The 18,733-nt window shown below is 41.7% G+C and overlaps 2 protein-coding genes across 8 annotated transcripts in view; both read left to right on the top strand.

Annotated features, from left to right (window-relative positions):
* The first annotated feature begins 1,838 nt into the window (after positions 1–1,838).
* On the top strand, positions 1,839–8,191 carry CHCHD7 (coiled-coil-helix-coiled-coil-helix domain containing 7). 6 transcript variants are annotated; one of them, XM_076066548.1, is made up of 5 exons: positions 1,855–1,996; positions 4,464–4,554; positions 6,058–6,119; positions 6,549–6,647; positions 6,774–8,191. In XM_076066548.1, the coding sequence occupies exons 3-5, from the start codon at positions 6,069–6,071 to the stop codon at positions 6,876–6,878; spliced, it is 255 nt and encodes an 84-aa protein (XP_075922663.1). In that variant the 5' UTR covers positions 1,855–1,996; positions 4,464–4,554; positions 6,058–6,068; the 3' UTR covers positions 6,879–8,191. The 6 variants fall into 6 exon arrangements, with proteins under 6 accessions (XP_032808781.1, XP_032808780.1, XP_075922663.1 ...); XM_076066547.1 differs by having other exon boundaries at positions 4,464–4,563; XM_032952895.2 differs by lacking the exon at positions 4,464–4,554 and adding an exon at positions 2,056–2,097 and having other exon boundaries at positions 1,894–1,938.
* A 1,561-nt stretch (positions 8,192–9,752) lies between these two features.
* Positions 9,753–18,733, top strand: part of LOC116941631 (peroxidasin homolog) — a 64,886-nt gene continuing 55,905 nt past the window's right edge. For both annotated transcript variants that reach the window (XM_032952898.2, XM_032952897.2), the window contains exon 1: positions 9,753–10,226. In XM_032952898.2, coding sequence (XP_032808789.1) covers positions 10,042–10,226 — 185 coding nt within the window. In that variant the 5' untranslated portion in view covers positions 9,753–10,041. The remainder of the gene's footprint in view (positions 10,227–18,733) is intronic.

Here is an 18,733-nt window from a genome sequence, read left to right as displayed (position 1 = left end):
GCTCAGGCAGCTACTAAATAACAATCAGCGAGAGTACTTAGTGCAACGTTAACGTACTTATTAACGCGCCTATTGACTTACGTAAGACGTCCAACCCCTCCCCCCCTATTCCGGAAGACCCAGATGGTACGCCCCATGACGAGTGACCCGTATAAAAGGCGGTGCCCGCTTAATTTTACCGTGGGACAGTGTAGCACGATATTAATAGCATTATTAAAACTCGTTGGCTCAGCTAATGTGAGCAGCTCGGGACGTTCAACGTACCATTACTGTTATTCACCTATTAATAGTGAACGAATGCCCATGTCTGAAATGCTGCTGTCAGGGAGACGCTATCGAGAGAGATTCTTTCAGCAATTGCTGAATTTACACATCGCGGTATTGTATAGGGGCCATCCGTTTAGTAGGTACACAAAGATCTGTCAAAACTTGACTCCTTCCCCCCCTCTCTCTGTACGCACGCGAACTTTTTACCACCCCCCAGAATCCTATAGAACGGCCGATATTTAATCCACGCAGAAACGCACGAGAATTGATAATATTAACTTGGTTACATTTTGACTTAAAACTTGAGTGACTGCAGGAATTCATACGCTTGCTTCTTTCGGTAAAGTCACGTAGATAGAAAATAAAATATAAAAGCTAAAAAAACCCCCACGACGTTTCGATCGCAACACCAAGCGGTCTTCATCAGGCAGGATGAAGACCGCTTTTTTCATATATACAATGTTTATTTTTCTATCTTCGTGACTTTACCGGAAGAACCAAGAATATAATATTAACGTGTTTAAGCAAACAGTCCATCGCCGGACTATCTTAACTCATTTGAAGGCCAATGTAGACAAATTATCGAAGCTTCACACCCCCCCCCCACACAGGTTCCTATGCGCACGCACATTGTAGTAGACCCCCACAACACAAGCACACGCATTTGTGTTAACCCCCACAACACAAGCACACGCATTTGTGTTAACCCCCATGCACAAGTGTACGCATTTGTGTTAACCCCCATACACAAGTGTACGCATTTGTGTTAACCGCCACACACAAGCACACGCATTTGTGTTAACCCCCACACACAAGTGTACGCATTTGTGTTAACCGCCACACACAAGCACACGCATTTGTGTTAACCCCCACACACGCATTTGTGTTAACCCCCATACACAAGCGTACGCATTTGTGTTAACCCCCATACACAATCGTACGCATTTGTGTTAACCCCCATACACAAGTGTACGCATTTGTGTTAACCGCCACACACAAGCACACGCATTTGTGTTAACCCCCACACACAAGTGTACGCATTTGTGTTAACCCCCATACACAATCGTACGCATTTGTGTTAACCCCCATACACAAGTGTACGCATTTGTGTTAACCCCCCTCCCCCCTCCATGCCTACGGACTAATTGGATGACCCCTTGCCCGTGCACTGGATACGGCAATTTCATCCGGGGCTGAGTTCCGGAAAATATTTACACTCCCCCCCGACAAATCGGGGCGTGGTGGTGGTGGGTACCCCAGAAAATATTCCGTGAGAAACTAAAGACTTCGTTTAAGTAATCGTGTTGAACTCCAGCCGAGGAGGAGCGGGGGCAGATATCATTAATCGCATCAGGCGTGGAAACTGTAGTCCATACTCTTTGGTTCTATTCGGTAAAGTCACGTAGGTAAAAAAAATAAAACAACCGAATAGAACCAAAGAGTATGGATTCTTGCAGTCACGAAAGCTTTAAATCTGAAACTGTAGTCACCACCAGTCTATAGACTTTTAAAAAAAAAAATCGCGTTATAACTTTCATTATTGGCCACTCCGGTTATCCGTAGGCGTCCCCCCACCCACCCCGGTGCGGTGACCTTCCGGGTTGTCCCACGTGTGCCGTGCACCATCGCTGCCCTTGCGCGACGGAAAGTCGCAAGCCGCTGTGTTTTTTGGTGTGGCAATTTCGTTATTAATTATTTACTCGAACAATTTTTTTGATTGTCATCTCTGGTAATTGTCTTCATATATATATATATTTTTTTTAAATCTTAAAATTTTACTTCCCATAGGACGAACATGACTACGCTGCGGTGAAACTGGTTCTCGACAAGGCAGGGTCGCGCGTCTTTCCAGTCCGCTGCGTGGGCTGTGAATCGGCAGCGCGAACTTTACTCCGCGTAAATGAATCAAACGTCTCGGCGATCTCAGCCTTGGTCGTCCGATTCACTTTGGTTTCGCAGCGTATGCGTCGTGTGCAAGGGTGTTTCCCCACTGCCCGAGCTGACTTAACGTGTGGTCTGCTGTTGTGACAATTTGTGCCTTTTGATTTAAAGCTTTCGTGACTGCAGGGATTCATATTCTTGGTTCTATTCTTCTCGGTAAAGTCACGTAGAAGGGAAACAATAAAATAATAACAATATAAAACTTTTTTATTTTATTGTTTCCCTTCTACGTGACTTTACCGAAAGAACCAAGAACGTAATTTGTGCCTTGTTTAATTTGTTCAAACGGGGGGAAAAAACGGCCCTTCCGTCAATATACGGCGCGTTAAGTCGCCAATGGCCTATGTTATTCTTGCAGCACGTTATTAAGACTTTTGATGTTACACCTAAAGCAAGCGGCGTCACATTTTTATATCCGCCTCAACATATACAAAGTAAAACAAAAATATACAACTCACCTTCTGGGATTGCATAATTACAGCAGCAATGATTTCAAAACAAGCAACTTATGTAGACCTGTTTCGATCTCCAGTGTCTCATCAGCTGTCGGGCTTCCTTCAACCAATGCTGGTGAACTGCTGGTCTTGCGTGACTTTACCGAAAGACCCAATAACAATAATAACCTTCTTGTTTAAAAAATATGGGTTTGAAGCAATATGATCCAATCAGTATTGGAGAATACAAAATAACGAAGGAATATCTGAAAAGAGTGTCCATGCCTATTAGATGAGACTTCTCGAAACCGGTTCACAATTTTCTTGCCTTGAATCAGTGCTGCCCTAATGATGCATTTACAGCACGCCGCGCGGCTGCTGGGGTTGTGTAAGAGATAATTTTAGGTGTGTACATTTAAACCAAAATACCATTGAACCATTTACATTCGCGCGTTGAGATTTAAAAATGATACATGGGTTCAAAAGAAGAAAAGTACAGCTTACAATCTAAATATACTTTATTAGCACAGTTATTTGCCAAAAGTAAAATAATATGACAAGATTATCACAATCTGAAAGTAAAGTCATTGCCATGATCTATTATCTAGCTGCTCAATGAAGACCTCTCAAAGCCGCAAACCACCTCTGGAGGGCGCCCCGATGGCGAGATGTTAATTACCTCGCCTGGTATACATATTTGGCCAAGTTCGGCGGGCCGGATTAAAAAGCCCAGGGGCCGTACGCTGCCCATGTCAGGTCCAGAACCACTGGCCGTCATATCTATAACTAGCGACGTGTCCTGCCCCGAGCCCACTTTTTAACAGACGCTATAACGCATGCTGCATGTGTTCCACAGTTTTATTTCTTTATGTGTAATGACAAGCGTGCATCTCAGAATGTTTATTTTTGCTTTTTTCAGCTTTTGTTCCATTTTTTTCTCTGTCAATGCCCATTTGTGTATATATATATCGTGTATATATTTGTATTAGTTTCATGGTAGGTGTTATACATTGATATATCTTTCTAGAGGAACATGAATAATGTTGCTTTTCTTTATTCAGCTCATATATTTAATTATTGTTATCCCTCAATTATTTTAATAATTGCCAAAGTTATACATACTCATGATTTCAGGTTGTCCCACTTACAGATGCCTTTAATATTTTAGAAAGCTCGCAGTATATGACTTGCTTAGATAATTTTTATATTGACCCTAACTTTATAGTTATTACTCTTTGGTTCTTTCGGTAAAGTCACATAGGTAGAAAAATAAAATAAAAAATAATATATCACGACGTTTCGATCGCAACACAAGCGGTCGTCCTCAGGCGGAAAAAATAATCCAGCAGTGGAACTGCTGAACCAGGAAGAAACACAGCGAGAGAGCTGTTACAACAAGATGTTATATTTTGATTTAAAGCTTTCGTGACTGCAGTAATTCATATTCTTAGTTCTTTCGGTAAAGTCACGTTGAAGGGAAACAATAAAATAATAAAATATATATAAAACAAAAATTATCACGACATTTCGACCATAACACAAACGGTCGTTTGTGTTATGGTCGAAACGTGTCATCTATGTATCTCTTCCACAGGGAAGGACGTAGGGTGGATGTCAGGATGGCATCTGTTTCAAATTTATCCATGAAAACATTCGCTACCACTGGTGATAAGGGAGAACGCATAGGGGTACTTTAATTTTGTTTGTAGAATGTACCATTTCAGATGAAGTAAGTGTTGGTAAGACAGTGCCTCACCAAAGTTGGTACATCAGGATTCAGTCCCTGTTGGACCAAGTCTTCAATGATTGCTATGGTGTCAGGTACAGGTACCTTGGTGAACAGAGAGACTACATCGAAGCTGACAAGCAAATCATCTGGAGACAGTGAAATGTCCTTGATTAGAGAAACCAAGTGAGCTGAGTTAAGTACTGCTGAGGTGGCCTTGCAGACATAAATCGGGCCAGTTTGTAGGTAGGTGAGTTTATGGTGGAAACGATAGGATAGAGTGGAGTACCTTTATTAATTTTTGGAAGGCCATAAAATCTGGGAGGTCTAGCAGCCGAAGGTTTTAGAGCTGCTTGGTCGGTTCGATTATAGAAGTCGCATTAGTGTGATATTGTTGGTTTTTGTAGCCAGGCGGTTGGTAGGATCTTTGTTGATTTTGGTATAACTGCCATCATTAAGAAGGCCCTGGATTTTGTTGTTGTATGTGGTTTTATCCATGATGACGGTGTAGTCATTAATTTATTCAGTAATTTTATTCAGTCATTTACTGTTGATTGTCCACTGCCTGTAATGACTCGTACGCAAATCTGGGATGGTTACTATTGTTGGCATTAATGTTTATGTATTTATTCCACAAATCGAATGTTTAAACAATACTAATCTCACTGGATAATTCGCAAAAGCTTTGTAGCCATGTTTGATTGAATTTCTGATATGAATTTTGTTGTTGCATGCAATGTCTAACTTCATTTTTTAAATAAAACAAAAGTGTAATTTTATCTGTACAGTGTATATGTAGGCCTTAGTTTGTGAGCGCTTGGATTATTGTATTTAGAGCCAAATGCCTTTTAATATGCATTAATTTAGAGTCAAATATCTTTTCATAGTCCACAATGCCTTTGTACACATTAATGGGATTAGATTTGCATTGGTCTTTTCCAGAATTTGATAGTATGTGATCAATGTAGGCAATTATTTCTTCAACTTGGCTTGCCCATCTGCTTGGTTGGACGTAATTGTTCTGTTCCAAATGAGACTCAGTTTTTTTGTTTTATGCCGTAATAAGTTTAATGGATCTGTAAGTCTTCAGGTCGGTGTATCACCCTTTTGATAGAATAATTATTGAGGCATCGTTCGTTCCACGATTTCATATTGCTCTCCTATATGTTTTCTGGTTTACCATGCTGTCCAACATTTTGGTGCGCATGCTAAGAGCTACAATTCAGTTTCTCCAAATCAATTCCTGACGAAGCACCCAGCGTGTGCAGCAAAACGTCGAACATCAAACTGAACAACATGCCGTGCAACCAAAAACACATCGGGAGAGCTATACAGCATAATCATGAAAAACCTATGTAGGAGTATGTCCCTAGTACAGATGTGCAGTAAATACCAGTGTTTAGACAAGAGTACAAGTGGTATTTGTTGTGAAGTCACCAGCTTTCAGTGGCAACTTTGCATTTCATATTATTTGTGTCTTTCGTTAAAGTCACGTAGATAGGTTATTTTCTTTCAACCTATCTACATGACTTATCCGAAAGACCCAAACATTATGAATTCCTGCAAGTCAAGATTTAACTTTGCATTTGCTTTACAACATTTATCGGTTGAACAAAGAAAATGTTACCGATCACAATGTTACGAATGGATGTCAACCCTCGTCATGATTTATGGGCGTGTGAATATCAGGTGACTTCAGGATGTCGAAGCTCAGGAAGTTGAGAGATGTGGATATAAACCCGTGTCTGGAGGTAACAGTACCAAGGCAGTGCATCACTTCATTGACGTTAATCATATGTTGTATAAGAAAATGTCAAATAATTCTAAGAGGATATTACATACATTGTTTCACTGGCCTTAAAAAAAGCCATTACTTTGGAATATTTAAATCTTAACCCATAGGGTACACGACATTTTTGTTGATTCTCTAATTTGGCCATTTGGGAAGTTTTATTTTGATATTGAGTGTGGGAGGTAACATAAATGCTTAAAAGTACAAACATTTTGCTCCGATGGTGGAACATTGTATTATATTGCAAATAATATTCACAATTTTAATTGTTTATTTTAAAATAATGTATTCTGTCAAGACATTATGCCTGGTACAGTTGCTGTAAATCTTTGTGAATTGACATAATTGGTTCATATTCATGGTAATAAGACTTTAATATGCTTCAAAGGAAACTGATGCTTCCCGGAAGTGCATGGAACAAAATGCCTACGACAGAGACGTATGCACACAATACTTTTTACAATATAGAAACTGCAGGACATTTTGGGTGAGTTACTTTTTTCATTCATTTGAACCAATTGCATGTCGCAAAACCATATTTGCCTTACCCTGCCCTGCACCCAATATGAAATACATATATACAGTTTTAAAATAAATAAAATCTCTGTTTCAGAACAAAATTATAGTGAGACGCCGAGGCGAAGGAGTGGAACCCGCCATTCCGACTGCAGAGGAACGGAAGCGCATTCTGGAGGAACTTGGACAAATACCTTACTAAATCCTTGACCACAAGGACCTGGAGCAGCATTGACATCGATCTCACCACCCTCTCGGTTGTCTGCAGTGTGCATAATCCTGAGGCACAACATTAACAACTGCCAAGGTGCTGAATAACTTTGAAATGTATGCACCTGTTATATTTTTACATGTGCACCGACTGCATATTTCTCCGTAACAAGCATGGTTGTTTGAACGATTGTTTTCTCTAAAGTTAGGCACACGCTCCACAAGTTTCCATTTGCAACAGCTGCCGGGAACATTTTTTGGTGACTCACCGCCAACCACTGTGGCAGGGAGAGTGGTGGGGAATCTCGACAGTTACGGCGTAGCAAATGTGTTTATTATATCCCCTGACCTGACTCGCCAATCTGGTTGAAGTAAACAGCAACATATGGTCGAAGAATGCCTGACATCACGGGAACATGAGGCGCCCATCTAAGCATAGTGTTTTTCATTGTGAAAAAAGAATCGTGCAGTACTTTTTTTATTTAATCGGAATTAAGTACTTGAAAGTATTATAATAGAGGATTATAGCACCGGTGTCGTGGTTAGCGCATTGCAGTCAGCCCGCTGACCCGAGTTTGATTTCAAGGTCATGTGTGGCTCATATCAGTGGTGAGTTTTTGTCTCCACTGTTCCGGGGACCCCCTTCTTCACCAACCCGCACTGACAAGCTGGGTGATGTATGGCCAACACCCCTCGTAACTGACACGGTGTGGTGAAGCTTTCATCCAGTAGTGGAGTGACAGGACTGTAAATGTTACAATTAGTACTACCTGCTCCACGACTGAGGGGCCTTCCCATGCCATGGGGATGTTTTAACCATATTTCACCACACTTGTCACTGAGTTTGTGAAGGCGTGCAGCATGGAAAAGGTGGCCATAGAAGTTTGCTTCACTGCCTTGTGTTGTGTATCTTATAACACCTGTTATGCATAGTGGTCACTCACCCAAGCACTTTTTTTGGTTGAACACTGCTTAGCTGGTGATATCTAATGATATAAAGAGCGTTGTTAGTCAATACTGTGCAGTACATTTACATAAATGCTTATGCACAATGAAGCAAACTCACTTTTTGAGAGTTGCATCTGCATTCTAGTAGGCTCTAACTTGGTGATTCTTTTGTTGGATTGTGGATACTTGTGGGAAACTTCTGCAGTGTGCACCCAGTGTTCGATGTGTTTGATTTCTCTTGGCTGTATGAAATGTATTCAGTTATTTGATCATAAAATTATATTATAACTGGTGCTGTTTTACCAAAATGTTTATGTTTTGTACTGTCTGGGATTAATGTACCTAAAAAAAACTTTACCCTTGCTGGAACGGTTCCTTTATGCATTCCATTGCTATTTGCAAGATGACTCGTATGAAGTACTGTATTATCAAATAACCTCAACGTACTGAACGGCATGGAGTCCCTCGTGTAGCATTGTGTTGACAAATAGGGATGTTCGTACGCACGTGGGCCAGCTTTACCCAGGTTACCCAAATGTGTTACTGGTTCTAATTTAAAAAAGTCGCAACGCAGTAACTCTTATTTGCACCATTAAAACAAAAATTTGGAGGCCACGCAACACCATCACTCCACATCCCGAATTGCACCGTTAATGTGTGTTAAGTCATGTGCACACAAGTCCCATCATTCCCTCCACAGCCAGAGAAGTCATTTAGGTATCGTGAAAGCAGGTGGGGCACGGCTAATAATCACGTCTTGAGGATCTGTAGCCATTGCTGACATTCCTAAAGCTCACGAGTAGCTCGCTGGTCACAGTGGGATATGTCGTGAACAGCTGGTCCCCGAGGTGAAGAGACTGCTCTGTTGACGATGTTATAAACCTCGCCTAACTTCGTTCTGTCTCCATGCATGAATACAATTATACAGTATACGCTTTCGACTATCAGCCTATTGGCTTTACAGACCAATGCTATTCAACAGCGTTTGCGGGTCTCAGCTGTAAGACTTGTTTAAAAAAAGAATCCTGCAAGTCAAAGCACAATGAGTTTTGTGTACGATATTGCTTTTGGCGTTGAACAGAGGCCCATAATTTATAATAGGAGTGCTCTTTTCCGATAACATCTGGTAATCCATCACCATTTTCTCAACAAGCCTGACTGCCCATGACACCCATAAAGTTGAAACCGGTCCGGAATTTGCCTCCTTAAACAAATGCCACTCGATAGTATTGGTCTGCAACCGCGAAAGCCAATACGTTGAATTTTGACTTAAAACTTTCGTGACTGCAGGAATTCATATTCTTGGTTCTTTCGGTAAAGTCACGTAGATAGAAAACTAAAAATAAATACAATGAAAATAAAAATAAACACAAGTAATAAATTGAAAATAATATTTTTATTAAAAAAAATATATTTTTTAGTTTTCTATCTACGTGAATTTACCGAAAGAACCAAGAATATAGCCAATACGTTGTTTGGACTAAAATAACATTTTATGTTTTCATATATTCGACCAGTGTTTTTTTTTTATTACCTGGGGTGCACGCACCCCCTGTGGGTGCGAGATGCCCTTTCTGGAGGTGCAAGACATGCCAGATTTTTTTTTTTTAGAAATGCACGTTTCATCAAACCTATATTTATTCAAATCAAGTTTATATTTATTAACTTTTTTTTGTACGATTGAGAACCAAAGGGGTGCAAAGGCTACGGCATGAGTTAACAAGAACCCACTTGTTTTAGACCGAGTATAAAAGAGGGGGGGGGGGTGTGTGGAGGCAAAGCCTTAAACAATTTTGTCTTGGGTCCCTTTGTGAGTCACTGCCATACGATGACGACTCCTGCATCCTGAATGGGCACGGGCGGGGCAATGGCTCTGTTGGGGCGGGACTAAAGGCGGAGTCTCTCTCTGTCTCTCGAGTTTCGACCGGAGTTAACTTTTTTTGGAGTTGCCATTGAAGAAAGAGGGATACTTTTAGGTTGTTGTGAAAACCCTGCTTCCTTCTCCAAACGACCAACCACTTTGTACGGTAGGGGGGTGGGGGTCCATTGGAAATCCTCCACCACGGTGTGGCCGGGGTGGTGGCGGCTGGGTGGGTGGGGGGAAGCGGGGTTCTTGATTGAATACGGAGCAGAGAGGAGTCGGGAGTGAAAGAGAAGGAGAGGCGTAAGGGGAGAAGGGGTGGGGGGGCGATAAGGACGGGGCAGCAATGTGTCCTCAATGGGGGGCCGTCCGGAGTCTCCTGCTCGGTCTGCTGTTGGCCGTCTTCGTCCTGCAAAGCACCGGCGTGCAGGGTTGCCCGAGCCGCTGCCTCTGTTTCCGAACGACGGTGAGGTGCATGCACCTCATGCTCGAGACCATACCCGTCGGAGTGGCTCCACAGACCACCATCCTGTGAGTTGTTTCCCTGTCTGCCGGCAAAACCCAGACCCACTAACCACCATCACCACCACCACAAGCCATGCGCCTCTCTCCTCCAAACTGCTGCACAGATGCACACCGACTCGGCGCACATCACAGACGCGTTGGCTTTTTGATTCGCATCACATTCAATCACGCGTGCCTGCAGGACCATTGTCACTGCGCTACAGGGTCGTGCGGCAAGCGCTTAGATTCACAATCATCACGTGCCGTGCAGCTGAATTGGTGCACCGCTGACAAAACTCCCAGCTCAAACTTGTACACCAACAGCACTCGCTGGCTTAAAAGGACACTGATGTGCGAGGTGACGTTTCGGGCGACGGCCCCTTCATCATAGGACACATGGGTTGTTCCAGCACTGAGATCAATCAACGTCGTCAAATATCGCGAAATTCTTTGTTTTTGCATCGGGAGATGGTGCGGCACGATTAGGGGGGGCGGCGGGGGGGGGGCGCATTGATTCAGCTCCATCGCGTTACCGTGCTTGAATAAGGTTATTGCCATACCGCAGGTCACTGCTATTGATGTACTATTGCTACTGTCGGCGGTGCAGCACAAAAGGACCCATCGCAACACCCATGGCACCGCAGTTGCAGCTCGCCGCTATTGCGCTCTTTGGATTGTGCAAGTGCGCGCGGGCGCACTCGCTTGCATCGTCCCAGCTGATACGGATGAAAGCCACCTCGCACAAAGACGTGTTGAAAACGAGAGCCGCGCGTCAATCGAGTACACGCGTTCGGTTTCTGGCTAACAAAGAGGTCACTCGTACAAACACATTTGCCACCAGGAGAGCAGAGAGAGCGAGAGGGAGCGAGAGAGATTTGTAAAAGAAGGACAACAATGAGAACACGGAGCTTAGGAAGGGGAAATAATGGCTCACACAATGCCTAAAAGGGAGAGATGCAGTAAAGGATTATAAGCTATGTTTAGTGAGTCAAAACAAAAACACGATTTCGTGGCCACGGAAATCAGCACTTAAGGCACAGTCATGATCAGTCCGCTGCTGGATGACGAAGGCCCCTCCAATTTGCTTCCATCTCGCGCGATCCTGCAATTATGACAGTTCACCAATCGACTGCACAATATCTGATTACTGTGCTCCATATCATCTTGGGTGCGTTCATTATTCTTGATCATCTGTCTTCATCCCTTCTAGCCACGACGTGTCCTACTAAAACCCATTTACTTTTTTTATATATAACAGTTTGATGTCATTAACCTGCCTATATTCTCTAATCCACGTGTCCTACTTTTACTCTCTCAAGGTAATTTCAAGCGTGCTTCACTGTTTGAGAAACGATAACGGAAGATATAACTCATTACGTAAAAGGCCTGCTTTGCATTACAAAAAATGGATGTACAAAAGTGTCATTGTTAATTAGGCTGCATTAAATTTGGCGATGCCTGTGACCCAATGTCATCTGCAACGTGACCGATCATGGAAGTAGAATATAATTTGGCTTGGATAGTGCTTGGATGGGTAACCAAATAATAGTCATGGCCAGCAAAGCATGGGGTGATCCTCATCCAGCATTGGATTGACAAAATCCCGTACATACTTTGCTACTTTCTACCCAATAATCGTTTCCCCACTTTAACGTGAAACGTGGACTAGCAGTATTTAGAAGTTTCCATGGGTACTGTATATAGTTTGCACTTGGGTGGGCTGTAGCATGGGAGTTATTTCAGATGTTTTATTTTAATTAATTAAATAAGTGCGGGGCGATTAATTTAATTTACTGTATAGACTCGGCATTTAAATTGTGAAACATTTTCCACTGCAGCTGAATAAATATAGTTGTCCTAACTGTGTGACGAGGGGACGTCATAAGAAGTCACCACTGTGCTTGACATTTTCCAATGCTTGGGAAATCATAAAAGATTCCACATTCATATCAAAACTGTATTCCATATGGGGTCACGGAGCATACTTCTTTCGACTAACTCTGCAATCAGCGCATGAGAGTAAGCCTCGCATGTCACCTTGTTTATGTAAACAACCATCATTGCAGGTGCTTAGTATTCTTGGCTCCTTATATTGCCCATGGCAGGGAAGAACATCAGCAGGGCTGGAAATGGGCAGAATTTTACTGGAGGAACTAATAAATTATTCTCTCCACCCCCACTGGACCTAGACCGCAGACTAAATCTCAGGAGGAGGAGGAGGGGGAGCTTCGCTCCGTGTGTGGGTCTCTGTGTACGTCTGCGGGTCTCTGTGAATTTGTGGGTCTCTGAGCGTGTCTTTTGGTCTCTGACCGTGTCGTTTGGCCTGTGACCGTGTCTGTGGGTCTCTGTGTTTGTCTGTGGGTATATGGGTGTGTATGTGGGTCTCTGTGCAGGTCTGCGGGTCTCCGAGCGTGTCTGTAGGGTCTTTGTTAGTCTAGCTGTGATAGACAGACCCAGTCGGGTCCACATTTTCACTCCTACAACGGCGTTCCGGGGTGCTCCGACCCATTTTTATTACTGAACATAAGCAATTCTGTATTCTTTAACCTTTACAATACGGATTTTGCTACTGCTTCCAGTGACGTGAGTTTTTACTTCTGTAAATGGATGCCAGTGGTGGTTATTTTCTTTGTAAATAAATTGTAATAAAGTTACGTCAGTATATTTTTGTAAGGCAGCAGTAAAGGCCACAACTGAAAAAAAAATGTAATTACGTCAGTCTGGCATTTGATATTATTTTACCAAGAAACTTTCAATGGAATATGTGATACTTGAGAACCGCACGCTGTTTTCATAGGTTTAAGTATCTTTTTTCAGCGCTTCCTCTTAAAGTATAAAAAAAATAAAACACTTTCAAACTCTCTGCGACACATTTGCAATTGTAGCACTTGCTTACTTGTGCTAACCTTGCAAACATATTGCATGTTTTTTGTTTTAAATATATACACACACATGTGTTAACGCTTGTACAGCCGTTGACATTTTTTCCGGACTTGACCTTTTGAAGCCAATATTGTGTGGGGAGACTGATTGAGAAAATAATTGGACCTGTATGTTGCTAATTAAGTTTGCAATATAAACAATGGAAGTCTGTGTGTTGGGGTTCATCACAGTTATGCGTGTGAATGCCTTGGTGAAACTCGCGTTGGCTGAGTTTTTTTTGTTTTATTGCCCCAACAATCGCACATGGTAATTTTAAACGCGTGGTCCATTCAGGCAATGCCCAATGGGGAAACTTTACCTCGTTTGTGCTTTGTAATATATAAATATGACCGGTCTCAACCACGGACCATCATCCCTTCTTGTGATTTGTCAAGCTCAATAATGAAATGGCAGCAGCGAGAGAGAATGTGCCCAAGAGAATACCCGCTGTGGAGATGGAACGATTAAATACATTATTGCGGAGGAGTTTAGACGGATTGTGGCATCATAGAAGCGCGAAGGCTGGCGATGTTATGGGGAAGTCTTCACCCAGCATTGGACAAACAATGTCTAATGACGCATATTAATATACTTTCGTATGTGTGTGCACGATATCGAGACAGTTCGTACACAGGTGACTGTATACACCTCCTCTAAGGTAGTTAATATATTTTTTATATGTTTAACCTGTCATGTTTTGTCTCTTAACACGAATGCACATCAGATGACTGAAATAAAAATTACGAATGAATGGGGCCGTTCATAAATGACGTCACGCACCTGGGGGGGGGGGGGGGGGGGTGTCAGATTTTTGTGACGATGTGTGACGAGGGAGGGGGGTTTGAGAAATGTGACGTCACATCAAAATGCGCAACTTTATATAAATATAGAATTGTTATAACAACACTATTTGTTATAACAACACTCCTACAACGCCAGAGTGCAGCGCCACATTAAATACGCACTACAATGACAATAGTTTAAAGCGACTTGAAGCATGTTTTATTTTCAAAATGGAAATATGGTTTGGGGGGGGGGGGCAGAGCTTTGTGACGTCATATTTGAGGGGAGGGTCTGACTTTTTGTGACGCCGTGTGACGAGGGGGGGGGGGTAAAAAATCGTCTAAAATCGCGTGACGTCATTTATGGATGGCCCCTAACCATCTCGTGACTTTTGCGTCGAACGTGTAAACACAACATTTATTCCCGCACAAGAATAGTGACGGGGATGGCAGCCAAGCAATGGAAGACATTCGACAGTGTACCCACTGAGGAGATGAGGGCGGTGGGGGTGGCTGGGTGAAAGCTGCTCGTGTGTAGTTGCTGGGAGAATTGTTACAAATCCTAGGATTGTGACAGATGACAACGGCTTTCCTCTAGCAGTGCATTGAGCATGGATGATGATGATGATGCTGATGAGATGGCTTTCACCCTAACTTAAAAAAATATATATATATCTTCGCTTTAATTTTTGTAAGTGTCCAATAACAGAATTAAATACCACGAAGCGGTTTTGTGGCTATACCCCTTTACCATCACAACTGTAAAAATACCGAGCACTCTGTTTGAAAGATGTTTCTCGAGAGTCCATTTTGCAGTGATTAAGGTTATAATGGCTTTCCCTGGCAGAGGTGAAGTCTGGTGGAGCCTAGTAACTTGGCAATATCATGAACGTTGACAGGTCAACACTGTTTTAGCCTTGGCTCTTTTGCATTGTTATTATGTGCTCTATACTGTCATTAAATACTTAAGGGGACATCAGTATTGTACTAATATATTTGGCGATGATAGTTGATGAGCAGGTGAAAGTCATTGCACAGTAGGACACCAATAGTCCATGATGATATTGGGGAACCCTATCACGGATCTTCTAATCCAAGGCTTACCTTGTAGGTTGTCCCGTATTGTGCGGAAAATATTTCGCACCAATGCAGTATGTGTCGAATTATGGGAGGAATGAGCCACGCTCAGAAGAGATCCAGAAATCCGTGATTTTTTTTGCAGGTTTCAGGATCAATGTCCCCACGGATTATGGCAGGAGTCACGGAATACAAATACTCCACGAATTACAGGAATTCGCATATTTTTGAAGTCCTACTGTATATATTTAGATGTCAAGGGGTTAGAATTCTGAGCTGGCAGCACTGAAATCCTGGATTCAAACTCAGGAAGTCATCCTTTATTAAACCAGGTTCTGAAGTGTTGCAAGTTGGTGTTCTCACCTAATTTGTCTGAATAAAACATGTATTTGACTGTTATGCGTTGAACATTCCTCTCTGTAAGCAGAGCAGCTGGGGGACGTTCTGCCCCAAGTGTGGATCAGAGGTCACTTTAAGGGACTGTACACTAGCTCTGTGATATATGCTTCTATGGGCAAGTTCTCTGACATCGGGTGTGTGTGTTTTTGTCGTGACATAATGCCGATAGCACAATTTGGCTAAAATTTTTATGGGTAATAAAACATATATACAGTTGCGTAATTTGTATATTATTTTCAAAGCTTGGTGGATTTTTTTGTTGTGAAAATACAAAACATCTAATATAACATCAATTGCTGCTGATTGGATATTTAAATTTCATAAATCAAATATAGACACCAGGTGGTAGGAGGAGGAAATGAGAGGTGAGCTGTGGGAGCCCCACCCAACCGCTGCGACTCTTTAATCTCCAGGGCCTGCGCTTGCCTCCCGTGGCCACTCAATCGGACCTCAAAGATGATAAACGTACACACGTCGCTTTTTGTGTTTGGTCTCGCCAGCACCGTTAGACATGGGTGCTCAGCAGGTTCCAGTGCAAGATCTGGGGCAGATTAAATAGTAATGTTGAGACCGCCCGTTCCACACTTTATTTAATAATAGACCTGCTGATATATATATTCATGTACAACTACCGTATCAGGTAATGTTATTCTAATGCATTGTCACGATATAGATGTTGCGTGTAATTATTTTCATATTTTCCAAAAATAATTTCTTACGCAGCTAATTTGGTGCTTGTCTATTTGATGCATAAGGGTATGATTATTTTAATGATGGATATGTTTAATTTAATGTTTACTCGTAATGTATGATCAGTATATTCATTTGACCTTTACAGAGGTCAGATTTGACTGTTTTTTGTGCTGTGTGCCTTTTCACAGCACGTAGCACATGTGTTTTACATTTTTACCAAAGCCTGATCTAACCCCATTATAATTTTTCCATGGATTTAATGCCACCCTGACAAATGCTATGCATGGAAACAATATAGTATTCTCACAGTAATGTGTCTATTCAGCAAGCTCATTTAAAAAGTATAAAACAGTATTGAGGAAAAAATGCATTAAAATATCTGAATATATGTTTTGGTCAATGCCGTTCCATACTATATAATCTGTTTATCATTAACTTTGTAGAAGCTGCAAACATTCTTAGTTTTAGAGAAATTGTAAATAGTCAGACCTGCATATGAATCGTTGATATTATTTTTAAAACGAAATAAATTTAAACAATGTTTCATAATAAAAGTTTTTGGGTTAGATCGCGTTATTTATAAATGTGTCGTAACCCTCCACCACCCGACGCGGCCAATCAGTAAAAAAGTGTCACGTTGACAAAAGACAAATAGTTTAACAATGTTTGTTGGAATACATTTAATAATGAGGAATGTTATGTGGAAAGGCATGTGGTAACTTGCCCGCTGGGTCAGACCACATGCAAATTGTTACAATTAAACATTTCTATTGAAGTTATATTTTGACTTCCCAAGCAGTTGTTTACTGACATGTACAACAGATGGCATTGGCAAACGCTTGCATATTTGTCTGTTTCGAAAGAAAGAGAAAAGTAATGCCAAACATGTTCTAATGAATTCAAGTGTAAACATATTAGGATTGCGGTTTGATAATGTTGTGCTCCAGTTAGGCTAAAGAATATTCTGCTTTAAACCCACAAAACAATATCTTTGCAAGGTGCATACTTACAGTGTGCTCCACTACTAATTTGAAAATTCTTGTTGCCAGGGGTGCCTTGAACGTTCGTATATGCTGTAGATTATAATCTCATTCAAATCAGCCCAATCTGTCGGTCTCCTAATAGGTAGGTGACATTGCTGTTTGATCACGGTGTTTATCGCTACACCTGGGAAATTTACAAACCTGGCACTAAAGTTATATTCAGAATGCGACTCGAGTTTTTTCATTTAATTTCACATGATTGCTTTGCACAGCGCCAAAGGCTTAAAAAAAACACTCAACGCGGTCAACAACAAACAGCACAAGTTTAGGGTGTAAGAGAAAAGCATTCATATTTCTTGAATTGAGCAAGGCTACAATAACTTGGGAAAAAAATAAGACGTTGGAAGGCAATTCCAAAGCCGTGCCTGTGCGAGGAAAGAATCGCAAAGAGCGGCATGTTGGGTTGCGGTGTGGTAGTTGAACATGGTATGGATGACGGCAAAAGTCAGTCTTGTCCATCATGTTGGTAGATGGATCATTGAGTGGACTTTATTGGAATAGTAGCCATGGTATTAGGGATAGAAGCGTTATAATAACATGACTGACCGCCAGTGAGTGAGTGACGTGAGTGAATGCTAGATTATAAAGCAACGTGACTGCTTTACGTTGAGCGGAAGATTGGGGAGGAATTTTTTTTTAAAAATACAATCACAGGTGAATATCCTGAGCACTGCTGCTGTTACTACATTGCAGCTGTGCGGACTGGGGTTTGTTGAAGATGGATGGAATGTTTTTTTTGGGGATGCCTGTACGATGAAATGGGCAGGCAAAAACATGTTTCTGTCCTGCTGCCAGACTTTTATTTGAACGTTGTAATACTCCATTTTTCACTGGTTACAATATTGCGATTTGTGTGTGTTTGGGTCAACTTTTTCTATTTTGTCTGTAGTGCCATTCCCATGTTCATTATTCAATGCATAACCCCACCCCCCCCGTCTTTCCTAAAGTGCCCGGTAAATGGAAATCCTCACCCTTAATGTAAATATGCATGATATACAATCATTCTCATACTTCAAAGAAAACGATTGTTTTAAAAAGGTAAGGCTGCATTTGGTGGGCAAAATATCGGCAGCTGTCCATTTCCTTTCGACGTCTTTTTTTCCCCATGTTTTCCAAGTTACTTTGAAAGAAAGTAGCCGTATGGAGTTGAACACAACATGCAATATTTACCAATGGCCCTCCGGTGCATGTGAAATTTCTATTCACGGGAAATTGTAAGGTTATGAATGGAAAGAGCAGGGCGTGATTGCCCGTCAGAATAATTGATGGAATTGTGGCTACTTTTTTATGGCGTTGCTGTGCAGCATGTGCTGTGGCATTTGCTTGAAGGATCATGGTTAAAAAGCAGCTTTTGGCAAAGGGAAAATCCAATTGTAAGGAGAGCAGAAACAGGTGTACTGATTGATATGTGTTTTCGGAGCGTTACCATTTTAACGGCTTACTTACGAAAGCAACTTTAATTGCGTCAATGCTTAAAGCTGCTTTCTGAACAAAACTGCACATGCCTCGTGGTGTTTTTCCATTAGCCCGCATGTTGTAATTGCAAGCAGTTAAAATTAGTCTAAACGGGAGAGCAGTTTAAAAGAAAAATAGTGTGGGGAAAATTGAAACAGATTAG

The sequence above is a fragment of the Petromyzon marinus genome, chromosome 12 (genome assembly GCF_048934315.1).
Source record: "Petromyzon marinus isolate PM22_M1 ecotype Great Lakes invasive population chromosome 12, UKy_Petmar_22M1.pri1.0, whole genome shotgun sequence".
NCBI lineage: Eukaryota > Metazoa > Chordata > Hyperoartia > Petromyzontiformes > Petromyzontidae > Petromyzon > Petromyzon marinus.
Note: the sequence above shows the minus strand (reverse complement) of the source record. Positions and strands in the feature narration are given on the sequence as shown.